The 18058-nt window shown below is 47.2% G+C and overlaps 1 protein-coding gene across 1 annotated transcript in view; it reads left to right on the forward strand.

Annotated features, from left to right (window-relative positions):
* Positions 1-3646: 3646 nt before the first annotated feature.
* ATP1A1 (ATPase Na+/K+ transporting subunit alpha 1) overlaps positions 3647-18058 on the forward strand; it is a 32651-nt gene continuing 18239 nt past the window's right edge. The window contains exons 1-3 of the mRNA XM_068540577.1: positions 3647-3946; positions 15296-15400; positions 16098-16157. Of these exons, the coding sequence (XP_068396678.1) occupies positions 3935-3946; positions 15296-15400; positions 16098-16157 (177 nt within the window). The 5' untranslated portion in view covers positions 3647-3934. The remainder of the gene's footprint in view (positions 3947-15295; positions 15401-16097; positions 16158-18058) is intronic.

Consider the following 18058-nt stretch of genomic DNA (forward strand, 5'->3'; position numbering starts at 1 on the left):
ATTTTAATACAGTGATAGTGGCAGCTAAGTGGCTTCCTGGGGTACCAAGGGAATGGTAAAAGATAAAGATGCATGCTTAAGATTGTTTCCATGCAACCTTTAGTGCAAGCTGGGCCAAAGAGACTTCTGTCCTTCCAGATCCCTAGCTCATTGATCTCGCAAATGTTTGCTTCCAGTGGAAAATGCTAACTTCATGTAGGTTCCAACTCTTATTCTAAAGCCCTTAATTGCAATGGCATGTTTATTCATTTCAGCAAGTACTTACTCAAAGTGCTAGCACACTTGGCTCAAAATACTGACTTGCATCATATTTTTCAGACATCTGCTGACTATTCACAATGACTGGGCCAGCCCTCCGTGGTGTGTCAAATCCTCCTCAAAGCCATCCACACTTGGCAGCCTTGAGGGCTGTAAATGCTGAGTCTCTGGACCAATCAGTTTAATTGTTTCCCAAGCTAGGAGCTTAATAAGAGCTGATAGAATAAGAGGTAGATAGAATAGAGAGGCAGAATTTGCCCCACCTTCTCTTCTGGAAGTTTCTTTTATCCTCAGCACTGCTCTGGGAGTTTGAAAAGATGCACAATCGTTCTGCCAGTGTCCTGGGACTATCCAGTACCAATCACTCCCTGGGCCTCAGTTTCTTCATGTAAAATAAGGGGAATGTTTGCTCTCCAAGGTTCCATTCAGAAACCTCTCCCAAGAGGAGGAAAGAAGCCTGTCCCCCAAAAAGGATATTTCCCCCTTTGGTCACCTATGTCCCAAAGCATCTCTCTCACATCTGAGACTTCTGCACCTCAATTCTGGCCACAATGTCCCTTTGTCTTAATTTTATAGGCGTGTTCAGGGCTCCACGGTACAACCCGGCAGGCGTTCTTTACATCATTCTTTCCCATAAAAAGTTTTCAGCTCCTGCTTCCTTATCATGTTCTTTCCCTTCACCTCTTAAAATTTGTCCTCAACACCTGGCAATAAACTTTACCCCTAAAAACACCCCTGAAAATTGCCCAGAAGTGCCTAGGCCATAACACTTGGCTGTAGCATTTGTAGAAACATCAACTTTAGAGGAGTAATAGCAAGGCCCTTTCTGACATTCTGACCCGTTTTTGTCGAATTATGTTTCTTTCAACAGGACTGCAATGAAAAATGGATTATCAAATGACTTGAAAATGGAATGCGATTTGCCTCTAGAGGTGGGATCAGGTGGGCCAGAACAGTGGTGGAGGAGTGTTTGTTGATCTGTATCAGTCATTTTTAGAAAAGAAATGGTTCTCTGCCTCACGATGATGCACATGGTAGACTGATGAAGAGTAGGAATAGGCAGAAAAGGCTCTTGCCGAGAGGAGAGGCACACGGAAACCCTCTCTCTGTATTTGTGAGGACAGCCATGTTGAAAGCAATTAGTATTCTTCCACCAAAACTTCCTTGGTGCTATGCTCAGAGACCACATTTTACAAGCAGGAAGATGGGTTCCCATCTTGCAATTTTGAGGCCAGGCTCCCCCATTGCTAGCTGAGTGGCCTTGTTAGAAGAAAGTCCTCAAACCTCCAGTTTCCCACGCTGGAAAATGCGGCTAAAGCCCTTTACCTTTCGGACTTGTGAGAATTCTAGCGGATTTGATATGTAAAAGTGCTATGTGGAGGCGAAAGCAAACTTTGGATTTTAATATTTATTTTTATGCCTTTTCCCCTCTCTGGCACATAGCTAGAACTTTGAGGTCCTCCTGAAAGGACCTTCGGTAATCTTCAGCTACCAAATGAACAGCTGTAGAGACCAAGGGAAATGCCTTGATTTATCAGGTTTATGTTGTTGAATGGGAAAAAAAAAATGATAATTTTACTTATGAACCGAGGAAAAGGTGATCCGCTAGCAGGAGAAACCTACATTGTTCAGACTTTTGCTTTCTACATTTTGTTGTTGTTCTTGCTGTGCTTTTTCCATTCAGACCAGGGCCCAGGGGATAATGAATCTCAAACAAGCTGAGAGATCTTTAGCAAGCAAAAGCCTCCTACAGGTTAGCGGTAATGGTGGATGTAGGGCATGTAAATAAAGCATTTCCTAGACCTTTGGAGACAGAGCCCTGATAACTCTTCATAAATTCCTTCTGTTGAATAAGCAGCATTGGGAACTCTGTTCTGGATTTGGGGGTTCTTTCCCCAGCAGTCACGAATTTGAATTCAGTTGGCAATTCCTCTGGTCTTCAGGGCCCGCACTGATTTAACCAAGCTTGAAGGTCGCTGGAGGAGGCACCAGCCCTTAATGCATTCTTGGGCAAGAGGAAAGAAACAGTTTCTTCTAAGAAGGAACAAAGACTTAGGCTAATGGTCTAACTGATAACACAGTTGCTACTTTCTCCCCCTTTGTTTTTCTTTCTTCCTCCCTCCTGCCCGTTTCTTTCAAGTTTCACATCTTCACTCATGTTAAATTAATACTTGGAGTTGATAGGGCCGGTTTTAACTTGCTTAGGAAGTTAATGTTTTCCTTGTTTCCAGTCGGAATTCCCAGAGACATGGAGTGACTTTCTCCTGCAAATCGTGCTTTCCCAGAGTATGCTTGACTTCCCCAAAACATTGTTAATAATACTTCGCTTTTTAACTGTAGGAGACCTTCAGCCATTGCAGCCTCTGCAGAAGCTGTAATGGGAGAAAGCCACACAGCGCAGCCAGGCCAGGGCCCTCTGGGGGGTTCCTGGACTCCTCACCACACTCCAGGCCCAGGTGCCTCACAGCACCAAAGGCTGCGGTGAAAGAGGCCCTGCTGTGCCAGGTGGGGGGCAAGGAGAGGCATGAGACAGGCCCTCAAACATCTCCTCGGAGGAGGAGCCCCTTTTGCTAAGGATATGCATTCCCTGAGGTTTCAGTTATTCCTCCCCCCAAAAATGATCCCCCAAACTGGAAAAGCAGCTTTCATTCACACAGTAGCGTGAATGAATTCACAGCAGGCCCTTTGGATTATCATTTGGGGGTCTTGAAGCAAAGGAGGGAGAAGGCACTTGGGACCTCCGGCAAGGCCAGCTCAGGCCCTGTGGGGATATGGATAACGGGGATCCCAAGACCACAGGAGGCATTCAGGAGGGCACCAAGAGGCTGGCCGGGGACGCCATCGCAGGTGGGCGCGGGGGCCTGGACTCCGCAGGGGGGCGCAGTCCCTCCTGCGGGCGCTGGCTGCAGGCACATCCGACCCCTCACCCCCATCCCGGTGCTTCCCTTAGTCCCAGAAGAGCTTTCCGATGCCCAGAAAGGCCCCTCCGCGCAAGGTTTCTGCCCCGGGTCCGCGGAGATTCGGGGACCCAGTTCCGTGGACGTCCCCGCACCCACTGTGGACCTTGCGTGCCCTCCAAAGCAGGCCGGTCACGCAGGGCGGCGGGAGGGGGGCGCGGGAGCGGCATGGCCGCCGAGTCCCCGCTGCCCAGCCAGCCGGCGCGCCCGGGAGTGGCGCGGCCGCGGCCTCCCGGGACGTGGGCACGCGCGCCCCAGGGCCCGGCGCCCTCCTGCCGGGAGCCGCGACCTGCCGCAGCCGGCGCGGCCCCGGCCTGGGGGTGGGGCTTGGGGCGGGGGCGGAGCCAGGCCCGCGGCCGGTGTCAGGTTGCTCCGGTAACGGTGACGTGCCGCGGCGTGGGCGGGGCTAGCACGCAGGTTGCATATTTTAGGAAGTGAGGAGGAGGCGCGGGCTTGAGCTGCGGCGGGGTCTGGGGCTCAGAGCAGCGGCGGGAGGAGGCGGACACGTGGCAGCAGCAGCGGTAGCAGCCCCGGCAGCGGCGGCAGAAAAGGCATCGGCCCGAGCCGCCGGCCGTCTTCCCTCCTTCCCGCCCCGCGGCAGCCCTAGCTCCCTTCTCTCCGCTCCCCCGGTCGCGCTTTCTCGGCCGGGAGCCGCTCTCTTCTTTTCTCTCTGATTCTCAAGCAACAGGACCCGGCGCGGGGCACAGACCACCGCCAGTATGGGGAAGGGGGTGAGTGTCCGGGGAGCCAGGGGAGGGGCACGGGGAGCCCTGGAGGGGAGGAGGAGGAAGAAGAGGAAGTCAGGAGGGCGACCACAGCCAGAGGGAGGCGGAGGAGGAGGAAGCGGCGGGGCGCGGAATGGGTTGGCAGAGCGGCGAGGCTTAAAAGACGACGCACTTTGGAAATGGAGGAAGCGCAGTAATGAGGGGCGGGCGGGGGAAGGGAGCGCCCGGGGGACGGAGGGCGGCAGCGCCGGGCAGCGCGCAGACCCTGGAGAGGGGCTGCGGGCCCTCGAGTCCGAGCGCGCCCGGGGTCCGGGGCTCCTGGAGGCGGCGCTCGGGAGCCGCGGGCCCAGGAGGAGGAGGGAGGACGGCTGCTGGGCGGCCCCGGCAAGGAGCGGGCCGCCGGCGGCATCCCCAACCCGATCCTTCCCTCCCTCCCTCCGCCCGCCCTCACCTCGCGTCTCTTGCCTTCCTTTTTTTCTCCGCCCTTCTTGCCCAGAGGAAAGGCGTGCTCCTCCCCTTCCCCTGGGGCGCTCTGCTCGGCCCCTTCCCGGGCTGCCGTTCCCGCCGCGGCTCCGGCCCGGCGCTGGGGGGCTTGCGACGCGGGGGCGGCCTTAGGGTCCCAGGCTGCTTCTGGAGGCGCCGGGCTTAGCCAGTTGCCCGCAGAGGCGGCCGCCCTCCGCTAGAGGAAAAAACTGGCTTCCCCTTACTGTGGAGCCGGTCGGGCAGGCTGGTGCCAGAAAGGGTGTGTCTTTGCCCTAGGATGGCCTTTAAGGTATACTTTTGAGAGCTTTAATGGGCCCCTTTCCATAAACATGGGATGCGCCCGGGGCAGCTGGAGCAACTGGAATGGTTATCTTAATGGTGGGGAGAGTGTGTGTAGATTTTTTGGAGGGATGAGCCAGGAAGGAGCACAGGCTGATCCACCAGGGTCTCCGGGTATTATAAACACGAAAAAGGACGGGAAGCCGGGGCAGTACGCGGTAGGAGTGCCGACCTGCGGAAGAGGGGTTCCCGAAGGAACGAGGGGGTCCCCTGGGCAGGAGAGGCGAGCGCTGTGGTGATACCAGAACGACGGCTGGTTCCTGCATTTCTGTAACTTGGAGCTGTGCTAACCCGTAGCCACGGCAAGAGACTGGGTGCCAGACCCCAACGGGGCCAAAGTCCAGTCGAGAAAAGTTTATACCAAAGAACAATCAGAAGTATCAGTTGATGGGATAAAATGACCAGGTCATGAGAATACTGGTAGGAGAGAATCCGCTCCATTGTGTCCAGGGCTTGCACAGTGCCTTGGCGGTTAGTAGGTCTTTGAAGGTTCTGAGGGCTCCTCGGTGTGGAGTGAGTGATGGGCGAAGAGGGACGGTGCATTCTTTGGGGACTCTAAATGGATTTTGAAGGAGGTCATTGAAAGGCTTGGACCTGGTCGAGAAAGTAAGGAGAAGTGGGAATGCACAACTTGCATCTTATAAAAGCACAAAATGTGGAGGGCTGGCTCAGGTCAAGTAGCTGAAAAGAGCTGAGTGCCAGCCTCTGTACTTCCAGGATGAAAACTGGGGTAGTGGCCTGTGCTTGTACCACACCATCAAACCCTAAGTCATTCCAGTAAACAAGCTCTTTAAAGCTCATTTCTTTGTCTCTTTCCCCTCAAAAAAAGTTTATTTCTTGAGCCTCACATTACTGACTGGGGGGGGGCTGCAGAGATCGTAGATATGTACCCGGGGCCTAGGAAGGTGAAGTGATTTGCTCAAGGTCAAATGGTTGGTTAGTGACACACCAGACGTCCCTGATTCGTGAACAGCCTGTGGTCTCCCAGCCTGAATACTCACTCACTCCTTAACATTGCCTGATACGCAGAACTCTCAAGTTATTTTTCCGATGAAACTGGGGTGTTTGTGAGGCTGGATTAATGGACCAGAGAGATGTTTGAATAACTAAGTTATGTCCATAGATCTATATGTCCCTTTCGTAACCACACACATGCGCAGTGGTGGTAAAGCAATATACCTGGGTCGTGGAGGTTCAGCCTAGATGCCTTATGGATTTTTAATAAAATGCCTAGTAGCTGGCAAACACAAAATTGAATTGTAACTGGTTAACACAGGCTGATATGCTGCTTATCTGCTGGGTTGTAGTTAGTATTTTGGGTACTCTGATAAATTAAACAAGGGGGGGTGGTGGGTGGGGTGATTCCCCTGGGATAAAGTTACCCCTTTGTCCCCAGTGACTTACCGTGATAGTCCAAATGTTCAGAAGGATATTTTATGCTCAAATGTTGGGATTTTTCCACATGGGGATTAAAATGTGGGTGGAGTGGTGACTAAAGCCCTGCTGATAATTGGTTAACCAGGAAGCCAGTGCTGGCAGCTAATTTTTAAGGTCATTGTTAATTTCTTCCCCTCCCCTTCCCATTACTGTTGGGAGCCCAGGTTTTGACGATATTTCAGGTGATTTTATTTCTCCTTAAAAATCGATCTTCTAAGCTTTTGGTAAAGAAATGGAAGAACAGCTCCTGCTGAATCATTCCTGGATGAAATAGGATTTTGTCCTTTTTTTCATACTGGTTGTTTTTGCCAGTCACTTGGCTTAAATCCACAGCTAGGCCTACCACCCACAATCCTTTAGCTCACCAAAGGTACGCAAGAAACTTTCTCTTTTCTCAAGTTTACAAAAGATGAGGGGAGGGGGGATGTCACCCGGTCTTTCATTGCAGTTCTCCATTGTTTGAACATTAACTTAGTTACCTAGAAAAGAAACCATAGCTTATGGGTAGTGATTTAAAGAGGAGCCTGGAAAAAGGTGCAGGTGAAGGTTGCACAAGGGATACAGATGTCAGCAGAAATCCTGGTTGTATGGTAGCACTATCAGCTGCCCTTTGGGAGCTCAGCTCGAAAGTGTGACTAAATTCCCTCTGGCTGCTATAAAGCTAGTACTTTAGACTGAAAACATCGCACGGCAGCGTCCTCGGAGTGGAAGGTTGCCCAGGCCTGGCCCGAGCAAGTGGAGTGGTTACGGGAGGAACTGGTGACTAGCCCTAGGGACAGAGAAGAAGGTAGGGGATGCATCACACCGTTTGCCCCCATCGAGTGTTCAGTGTATGAGTGACGAACACCCCCCCACCCCCCTCGCCTTTCTGTACCCTGCTCTGAGGGTGTATTCTCTTTGGGTAACTTACTGTTTGTTAATTTGTAGTTTTCTCTTCCAGTAAGTTTGTAACACTCTGGTGACTCACCTTTGGGTGGGAGGGTAGGAAAGGGGGAGGTCTGCATCATAAGTATGAGAAGATTGAGAGAAGGCTAAGCCTGACAACCCCCGTCCCCAAAAGAGGGCGAGGAATTTTTAAAAATCCAGTGAAATGTTTATTCAGGTGAGGAATAAAACTTAAAATATGCAGACCCCTGGAAGTGTTATTCCTAAATTGCACTTAAAAAGTGAATTCAACATTATAAAGCCCAATAGACTGGGTACCCATCCATTCTCCATCCCAGAACCCTTCTAAAGCATTGTTTTCTGATTATTTTAGCAACAAATGAACAGATAAGTGACTTTCTGTTCAGTCAGGCTATGTTCCATTTTTTTTTTTTTTTGGCTGCATTGGGTCTTCGTTGCTGCGCGCGGTCTTTCTCTAGCTCTGGCGAGCGGGGGCTACTCTTCGTGCCGGTGCGCGGGCTTCTCATTGTGGTGGCTTCTCTTGCTGTGGAGCACGGGCTGTAGGCATGCGGGCTTCAGTAGTTGTGGCACACAGGCTCAGTAGTTGTGGCTCGCGGGCTCTATAGAGCACAGGCTCAGTTGTTGTGGTGCACGGGCTTAATTGCTCCGTGGCATGTGGGATCTTCCCGGACCAGGGCTTGAACCCGTGTCTCCAGACGGATTCTTAACCACTGCCACCAGCGAAGTCCAGGCTATGTTTTTTCACATAGTATATCCAAACTTAAGAATGAAAGAGGCTTTAAGGAAAATAGTTTTCGAAGGATTTTGTATGGAAAAGTAAGTAAAATTAGTTTCTTTATTTAAAACAGAAAGTTTTTTAAAGCCCTGAAGTGTCAGTTTCTCATCTGGCCCTTAGGTAGAATACCCACCCACGTGAAAGTCACCTGTGTTCCGTTTAGAGAGGGTACAGGGCAAGTGTGAGTGGCAGCTGTTGTTGGGGTTTTAAAGCATTTGGCGTTGAGAGATCTAATCTTTATAAACTATGGGTTTTTGCTGTTCATCAGTCTTAAGTCTTTTCAAAACTAGAGAACGGTTTTTCTTTCACCTGAAAAAAAAATACTGAAGATTGAAAAGAATGGGAAATATTGAATACTATGAATTACCCTCCAAAGGGAAGCTGAGTGGAAGTGTCATTGGACACTGCTGGGATGCTGTTGAACGGCATCTTTGAGTTCTCATTTACTTTCACTTTCCAAGTAAAAGGCTTTACGTTTTTAGAGTCTTGGTCAAAGTCTTGTGAAATAAAATGGGCTTTTCAGCCCTCTGTGAGGGGCAGGAGGGTGAACATTTGTGCTGTGGTGCCTTCCTCTAGTCGCCCAGGGCGCTCTGCCAGCCAGCAGGCCAGAAGAAGAAACACGAGTGTCAGATCAGATGGGCTCACGGTAATCAGAGTTGCTGCTTTTGGCCAGCAAAACACTGGGCAGAATGTTTCCCCACCCCTGCCAGAGCTGTCCAATTCTGGATTCCGCTGAAATTACGTGTCCAGTAAGTGATAATGTGAAGGACAGAGAATTTTAAAATCCACTATTTTTTTTAAAACTCTCCTTCGTTTATATATTTTTGGAAAAGGAGCCATAACCAAGTCAGGTCTGAACTTTCTCACGTTGCTATGAATCGAATGTGTGTGAGAGGAAGTGTATTCTTTGGCTGTAGTCATAGAGAGACTGTTCTTTGCATATGAGTCACCTCCTTAGTTGTGCTTAAATCTGTCGTCAGGAATCCACAAGCAGTTCTTCACATTTATTTGACTAATGTTTCACATAGCAGATTCTGTCAGTGAGAATAGAAGCACCCCACTCTATCCCCCCAACCCACGCTGCAGTTTTTCTCTCTGGTTTCATTTGGATCCTGAGCCAAGGGAATTTTGGCCAGTGGACCCCATACCTTAGTTCCTTTGTGACTTTACAATGGATTATATCTGAACATTAATTATCTCTGTACCTGGTTTTATTCAAACCCTGTTCAGTAACAGCTGTTAGATGTTTTTGGTTGGTGATCTGAAAAGTTGATCCTTGATGGCTTGTGTTTTTGTCTTTGGGACCTGTATTGTTTGGGGGCCTGATAATCAGTGTGTTAAGGTTTTGTGGGTCATTGGGACTTGGTGCTTGGTTTATCTTTCCAGTTTGTCATCATGGTGAGGGCAGGGCCTCACGCACTTTGGGGTGTTACCTTCTTGTGTTTTTCCTTTATCCTCCACATGATGCTTCCATGGTGCCATATTGGTTTTATTGGTTTCAACTCAGGTGGCATTCCTCTAGGGCCTGTCACTGCCTTTGTCCTCTTCAGCCCTGCAGCTGTTTTACTTCCCACCCTGGGCTTCAAGGTACCAATTGAGGAGTGATCTGGACTTACTGGAAATTGATTCAGTCCCCTTTTAATGCTTGTGCTGGTTATTAAGCCAGGGTCTCTCAAACCAACAACTTCTTTTGAGTAGCACTAGCTAAAGAGTGGTCTGACAAAATGAAAAAAGGCATGAGGAGGGCAGCAAGTGGGGGGAAACAGGCAGAACATTTTAACTCTTCATAAACCAGGTACCTAATGTAGAGGTAGAAAACCCCATTGAAAAGACAAGTTTTTTTATTTTAGATAACTGAAAAAGCACATTTTTCAAGAGGTCATACATCTAAAGTATAGTGATTATTTAGATGTTTTAGAATTGTTTTGAATGGTCACGGATGTATACTGACTATTGCAGGTAGGGTGGGCTGGCAGGCCCGTTGAAATTTCACATGCAGGCAGATTGGGGAGGAAGGTTAAGCCTTGTTCATTTTGGGCTGAGGGAACCCGCTGGCTAGAGCTGGAGCTGTTTTCTTTGCCCCCTGCTGGCTGATGGGCTGCAGCCCAAGTTTGGAGGGACTGAGCTGGGCTCACAAAGAGACCCACTGCTTTGGCCTGGCTACTTGATATTCCCCAGCTGTCGGCAGGTTTAGGTGAGTGAGAGAAGGACTGTGAAGGCCAGGTGTCTGTCCCTCGGGTCACGTCCTCTTCCTTCTCTGCCCTAAACGCTGCTCTGGGCTGCAGAGCCCTGCAGTGTCACGGCAGTGCCGTCCTCTTTCAGCCCCAGCCGTCTCCAGCCTCAGCTCCCTGGCTGGAAAATCCCTTGTACATGAACTAAACTACTTAATCATTTAGGAGCCATCGGAGGTGTGATGAACTGGGATTGGTCATGTCTTATATCTTTATAAGTTTCAATTGACGATGAAATAAAAAATGCCCCAAACGAGGTGTGTTGTTGTTTTTTTTTTTAATTCATAAGGACTTTTCATAGTAAGTGACGAGTGGCAGTGATTTACGTGTTCATTAAAACCAAGTTATAATAACCTTTGTGTAGTGCTTTGCAGAGTACCTTCACATACACATTTGTATTTGATAATGATTAATAATATATCATCCCAGGGAGACTGGAAAGCCTACCCGCGCCCCCCTTTTTACATAAAGGAAAGATGTAGCCCAGACTAGGCAGTGCCTCTAGGCAACCAGTGAGGATCGGAGACCATCCCTCCAGCTTCCTGCTAAGGTGGAATTTGCCAAATTCGGTTCAGAGGTATCCTTTTGACAGCCCTCTTGGCCAGCTTTGAAATGCGCTGCATTGGGGGCAGTTACTTTTACCCTCCTTCTGGCCCCTCTTGATAGTCCAAAGCTTTGTCAGTTTTGGAAACAGTGCTGTTTTTAGCTGTTTTGTTTTTGGATTTGATGGCAGCCCCTTGATTCATCTGACTATCAGAATGCCTCTCTAGAGTCTTTAGTAGTTAACACCAAGTGTTATTCCCATTTTAGGCAACGAGGAAACGGAGGCTGACTGTTCAGGGTCGTCTAGCTGGCACATGGCAGAGCTAGAATGACTTGGGACTGACTTAAAAGTACCATCCATAGTCTTGCCCAAAGGGTGTGGACATCGCTGCTTCCAAGTACCCTCCAGACGTTATCAGCAGCAGTTTCTGAAGTCTGAAGACCTCTGACCTCCCGGCTGGCCACAGGGCATTGTGCTGATGTGTGGTGGGAACCGTGGCCAGACATCACACTGCACAGTTGAGAAAGCCTCTAAGGCCTGATGGGGGCCAGTTGAGATGGGTCCGAAGGCCTCGGGGCAGCTTCAGCTTATGCAGACGTCAAGTGACTCACCTCTAGGCTGGAAGCTTGTCTCCTAAACTCATTGCACCTTCTTTGTGTGCCTTTGTAAAAAGTTTTGGGATGTTTCTCTGCACCTGTCACATCCGCTTCCCACTCCACCCCCTTTAAGTTGTTAACTGCTGAAGAAGAGGAAGGAGCATCTCCAGCCCTAGCAGGCCTTGCTCATTGTAAGGGTTTGGTCTATGTTTTTAAAAAAGTGAACGTTGGAGCCTCAACCCTGGGGGCTGAGGGTGGGCGCCTTCCCGACGCTGCACACCAGGCCCACTCTGTGCGTAAATTCACAGACAAACGTGAATGGATGACAACAGAAAATAGCGTTAGAATAGTGGGAATCAGCAATTTTGCACAGGAAGCTTTGGGAGATGTTTACTGACTGTAGTCTCCCTGAAGTTGGGACAGAATTGAACAAATGAGGAGTTCAGTGCTTTGGAAAGTGAAAAAGCTGCTAGTGAACTCTTATTCTCCTCTATCAGGAGAAGTCACTGAAATGAATGAAGCTTTTGCAGAAAATCCAGGGCTTGTCAACAGATCTTGTTATGAAGATGGTTGGCTGATCAAGATGACACTCAGTAACCCTTCAGAACTAGATGAACTCATGAGTGAAGAAGCATCTGAGAAATGCATAAAATCCATTGAGGAGTGACAATGGAACCCCTAAATAAACTAGTTTGAAACAACTTAAAAAAATAAATAATAAACAAGTGCACCTTGCTCCAGGTTTCAACCTTGGTTCCTCCTGTCAAGAATTTTCTCACCCCGTCTCCTGAGCACCCTTTCCCTCTACCCAGACCAACTGGTGGCAAAACTCATAGTGAACCGTTGAGAGGATGAAATCCCCAGGAAGCACAGGGCGAAGTAATGACACTCTTTATTTTAGGCTGTGTCACACTGGGCAAGCCCCTGCCCTTGTTGTGACCTCCCACTTCCTAAATTAGAATGGGAAAAACAAATGTTCACAAGTGGCCCTTTTGGGGGGGTGGTATGACAGTGGCCTTGAGCCTCCATCGTACCCTTCCTCAGAGACGGCACAGCGGTGCCCAAGGGTGCTGTCGCAGGGAGTCTGGTCACTGCCCGTCTTCCGTGGAGGAAGGAGAACTGACCTGCATTTCCTAATGGGAACAGTGGGAATTGTGTGCCCAGTGCCCAGAGGAGTGGGCAGGTCATCACAGTAGGTTCGGGAGACCATGTTATCATTTCCCTTTTCATGACCTTTGTTTTTCCCTAATGCTTTTAAAAGAAATAAAGAAAATGCTGTCTGCCCAATTTTAGGTTGTTCCCTGTCCTACCCTGTACCACCGCACCCCACCCCAAACACACACACACAGTTTTTTTTTTCTGCTTTGAAACTAGTAATTGAGATTGGTAGGGACTTGAGTAATATTTGGTTCCCATCAAGATAAGCTAGTACTATTGTTTGACTTGTAGGGAAGCACTGAATTGCATAAGCTGCCTGGTCTTCTGGACATTGCCTAGTGAAACAATTAAAATCTTGAAGGAGAAGAAATATCACTTGTTAGCACTTCCCCTGTCTCTTTCACAGATGTCCTGTTTTAAACCACCACCCCTTTTATGCCGTGAAGGGATGAAGAATGGGGAGGGTTATTAGGGAATCTTGATTTCCAGCTACCTTAACCATTGATAACTGAGAAGCTTCAGGCAGGAGATCTGTTTTGTAAATGGGGATAAAACTCTGGAACATGTCCAAGGTCTAGCCTGCTCCAATAATTCTCTCCCCCTCTTTTGGAGTGGAAAATATTGAAAGTCGGAGAATAATCAAAGCCTACAGATGGTGAGGCAGAGGGCTTTTGACTCTGATTTCCATATATTGAAATTAAATATGTTTTAATGATACTCAACTTGCTTAACGAGAATTTGTGAACTGGATTTAAAAAAATCAATACAAACGCTCCATGTGAGTCTTTTAGAGATCCCTAGTCAATGTCTTTAACATGAGTTTTCAGCGTTGTGCTTCCTTATTAAATATATGAAGGAAGTCCCACTTTAGTTCCTCTCTGGTGGGAGCCCCGTCCTTTGTTTTGTTTGTCTGTTTGCTTCCAGTGTGTGTGATGATTTTAAGTCTGGCCCCAGGGCTCTCCCAGAGAGGCTCTCACCAACGTGGTTGCTCCATAGTGGAGAGAATGTGGAGAATGTTGACTATCTTTAGACTTGCTTCATTCGTAGCAGATAAGATACAGAAACTAAAGAACACTGAAAAAGTTAATGGGCAGGGAACACTGTAAAATGTGACCACACAAGTTGAGCAATGCGAATACTGTACATGTCTCTATGTTTTGGCAACACTAACTAACCTGGGGCCAGGATCGCTTTAGAGTCTTAAGAGGGTATTTTCAAATTCAAGTGAATATGGTATTTATTTGCAACCATATCAGCTATGACTGAAAGACACCTATATGCTTTGATTTTTAAAATTTATTTTATATTCAGCACAGTAGAATTTTTTTTTTTTAATTTCATTTATTTATTTATTTATTTATGGTTGTGTTGGGTCTTCGTTTCTGTGCGAGGGCTTTCTCCAGTTGCGGCAAGCGGGGGCAAGCGGGGGCCACTCTTCATCGCGGTGCGCGGGCCTCTCACTGTCTCGGCCTCTCTTGTTGCGGAGCACAGGCTCCAGACGCGCGGGCTCAGTAATTGTGGCTCACGGGCCTAGTTGCTCCGCAGGCATGTGGGATCTTCCCAGACCAGGGCTCGAACCCGTGTCCCCTGCATTGGCAGGCAGATTCTCAACCACTGCGCCACCAGGGAAGCCCAGCACAGTACAATTTTAATCTAGACAGTGTTTCTACTTGTTGCTTTAGTAGCTGGTGAGGTACTCCTGAAAATCAGAAATGATTAAGGGAGAGCCACAAATGAATACAAATAGCACCACATAGCCTCCACTGTAAGAAAATTGCTAATATAATTGCCTTTCTTTGCCCTTCTTAGGTGATAGTGGCAGTGTGTGGGCTGGGGGCCTCTGGAGTGAGGGGCGTCTTCTCTCCAGGGACCACTACCCTTAGGAGCACCAAGTTCAGGCTTTGTGTAGCTGGGCTCAGGCATTTTCAACAGGAGGTGGGGGAGTGGAACAATCTAAATTTAAACTGTGGAATCAACGTTTTCTCTAAAAATTGTTCCAGTTTTCAAGAGGCGTAGGTGGATCCTGCAATATGTGTGATAATGCACATGCTTTTCCTACATCCTGCTTATGTCAAAACATTTCCAGGGACTTTCATTTGGGGGCTTTATTCTCAGGCTGCAGATTGGGGTGGGGACTCTCTTCTTTGTCTTTCACTTGAAGAAGTTGAAGGATCCTTGGGCTGAGTTTTTTTAATAAGATGAAAAGGTCCGTGCTCTTAAGGCAAACCCTAAAGGTATTTAAAGTTGATACATAATGACTTCTTTGCAAAGATAAGAATTTAAACATCATAATAAAAGTCATTCACATTTAGGTGTATATATCATTTAATCCTCTCAAAACTCTAAGGAGGTAGGTGCCATTATCTCCATTCTAGGGAAGAGAACTGAAGAATTTCAGAATTAGTGACTTGCCCAAGGACACACAGCTATTAAGTGGTGGAGCCCAGGGTATGAACCTGTCTGATTCAGAATCCAAGTGCTTAAGTACTATACTGTACTCTTAAGTTAGTGATGTGAAGATAGTTTCATTCTTTCAGTGGGGAAGATGGAGGGCCATGGCATGGAAATGTTGACAACACAACCCTCTCCCCCCATTTACCCCAAATGGAAGCAACGGGCAGGGCCATTCTGAGGCCTGACAGGACTTTCCCATTGGTCTTAATGCCCTAGGGTGCAGATGGCCTGACCTGAGCTAATGATGGCAGTATTAATCCTAGACTGCTGTTGAGTATGCAGCATTAGAACATATATTTCCATGGATATTAGCCCAGTGACTGTTCACAATGATGGCTCTCCTAAAACTGCTGAAGATCCTTTCTCCACAATCTTGAGTTTCGAAATGCTGTTCCGAATTCACAACCGCACATTTCCCACATTCCTCTATAGGTTGGACGTGATAAATATGAACCCGCAGCTGTTTCAGAGCATGGCGACAAAAAGAAGGCCAAGAAAGAGAGGGATATGGACGAGCTGAAGAAAGAAGTTTCTATGGTAAGTACTAGGAGGAAGGTTGCTCTTTGTTCGTCTTAAAAATTAATTGTATCTTACATCTTCTGAGTGTATGGTACCCCTCCCCCCAGTCATCCTTCAGTCAGAGACTTGCTTCGTTTTCGAAGTAAAGAGATTATAGCAGTCGTACAGATTTTACTGAATTGTAGAGGTTGCTATGGAAAAATTTCATTATAAAAGCCGTTAGAGGGTTGGACAAGTTACTCAACACTCTGGCATAACCAAAGGTCCACAGAGGAACTGTGGTTGATATTATCGTGGGCCATTGCTTTTGTGTTTCTGCATCCTACTGAACACGGGGAACTTCCAACCTCTGCAGGCTGCGGAGGCGTCCACAGATGCAACCTGTCTATAGTCTGCCTGGTCATCAGAGAAGGTAGATGAGGTCTAGTTAGGTCTCTAAGACTGTCGGGTTTCTCTGACGATAGGTGGCAGGCAGTCGGGCTCCCGTCACACAGCTTGGGCCATTCTCCAGTGAAGACCATTCAGTAGGTAGCTGTGTGGTTGCCAAGCCATTGGGCAATGGTGAAAGTATACTAACTTGTGCACTGAAGAAAAACTTGTCTTCTGAGCCTAATGATAGTGAGGAGTGGTGATACTGATGCTTTTTTAAATCTTTTTTTTTTTTTTTTTTTTTAATGGTACAGTGTTTAATTCTTTTCCTTCTGTTTTCCCTTAGGATGACCATAAACTTAGCCTTGATGAGCTTCATCGCAAATATGGAACGGACTTGAGCCGAGTATGTTCTAATTTGTTGTATAGAATCCTGATTTCCACTATCCCGTTTTCCCCAGTATCACAGGCCTAACCTTAGGGACTCAAGGAGAACAATGAGAGCCACCATCTGAGTGTCTGCTACATGACGTGCACAAAGCTTGGGCCCTTTTTTTTTTTTTTTTTTTTTAAGATTTTTCATGTGGACCAATTTTTTTCTTTTTTAAGTCTTAATTGAATTTGTTACAACATTGCTTCTGTTTTACGTTTTGGTTTTTTGGCTGCAAGGCATGTAGGATCTTAGCTCTCTGACCAGAGCTCAGACCCATACCCCCTGCATTGGAAGGCCAAGTCTTAACCACTGGACCACCAGGGAAGTCCCAGAGCCTGGGCTCTTGTATGCTGTTTTACTATTTTGTTTCCCTTGAAACTTTTTGGAAGTACACGTTATTTTCCCCGTCTTGTAGCAGGTGACAGCCCATAGGTGGGAGTCCCAGGATTTGAAACTGAAAAGCTCCAAAGCCATGCTCGTCCCCTGACCTTGTGATTACAAATCTTCCCTTTATTCTTCTACATTTGTTAAATTGAGTTGATTATTTCAACAGGTTGAATCTTGAGCGATTCAGATTTTTGCACTTTTATCAGCTAGCTCATTGCTGTATGTCAGAGCCTTTGGTTTATTCTATCATTTATTTGAAACTTGTTTTTTAAACAGCTCAAAGAAACCTTTAAATAAAGTATGTATTGTGTATCCTTGTTATCGAGGGGATTTTGATATTAACTCTGCCACAAACAATATAAAAGTAAACAGTCAGGCGCAGGGGTGGAGTTTGTTATTTTCTAGACAGTCACTAAAAAGTCTGAGGAATGACTAGAGTGCCAGCTAATATGTAGCTATTGTTTCAATAAATTATCAAGTAGTTCTGAGAAGTCTGGGGGCCTTAAGCTCTGAGAGGAGGCCTGACTCTTAAGACCCAGCAGGCAGTTCCTCTCTGAGCACATCACATGGGTTATCTCACTGAAGTTTTCACTAGACTCCTATGAAGTATGTTCTTTGGGACCCTAAGTTACTTGTTCAAATGCTGTGGGTCTGTTTTCTTACTTGTAAAACGGGTTGTGGTGAGAATTAAACAATTAATTGGAAGCACTGGATCGGTTCAGTGCCCAACAAGTAGAGACAGCTCAGACGGCTGGTGGTGGTGGTGGTGATTCTGTGCAGGGATCACATCACGAACTTGAGGCAGAGGAGGGTCCTAAATAAGTCCTTGTTTTCCTTGAACCATTCGATGGTTCTTTATCCCTTTCCCTATACTCCCTAGTTAACTGCAATATTAAAAATAACATGAAAACAAAATATATATACACACTTCAGGCAAAAATGTGTTTTCTGTCTTTTTTATGAGTTGGTATTCTAGGATGAAAGTAATCACATTTTCCCCTCATGGCCGGAGCCTCTTGTCTCTTGTCTGCTGTCATTGCATCTTGGTTTTAAGGCCCATTAGAAAACAGCAGGGCCCCAGTACAGTGGATGCTTCTTCCAGTGAATACTTTTCAACTGACAGGTGTCCAGGGGGTTAGCTCAAATATGCACATGTGTGAACCCTTCCCTGCCAGACAAGTATTTCAATTGCCATCCAGAGAATAAAGTTCTATACTGAAGCTTGGCAAGTTAACCCAATAACAGGTTGGATTCTGACAGAGATTTTTTTTTTCCTCCTTTGATATTTATAGAGTGATTTTTTTTTTTTCCTCCCCCTTCCCTGACAGATTCAATACATAGGAAACTCTTAAGCTCTTAATTTGCAAAACTGAATCGATTAGTTAAGATTGATGTCTTTTTGGTAAAAATGCAGTTTGACATGAATCCCTTATCTAAAACTCGGAGGAGACCAGACCAGATTCCAGTCCGTCCGTTTATCAATTTTA

This window comes from Eschrichtius robustus, chromosome 3 (genome assembly GCF_028021215.1).
Source record: "Eschrichtius robustus isolate mEscRob2 chromosome 3, mEscRob2.pri, whole genome shotgun sequence".
In the NCBI taxonomy this organism is placed as follows: Eukaryota; Metazoa; Chordata; class Mammalia; order Artiodactyla; family Eschrichtiidae; genus Eschrichtius; species Eschrichtius robustus.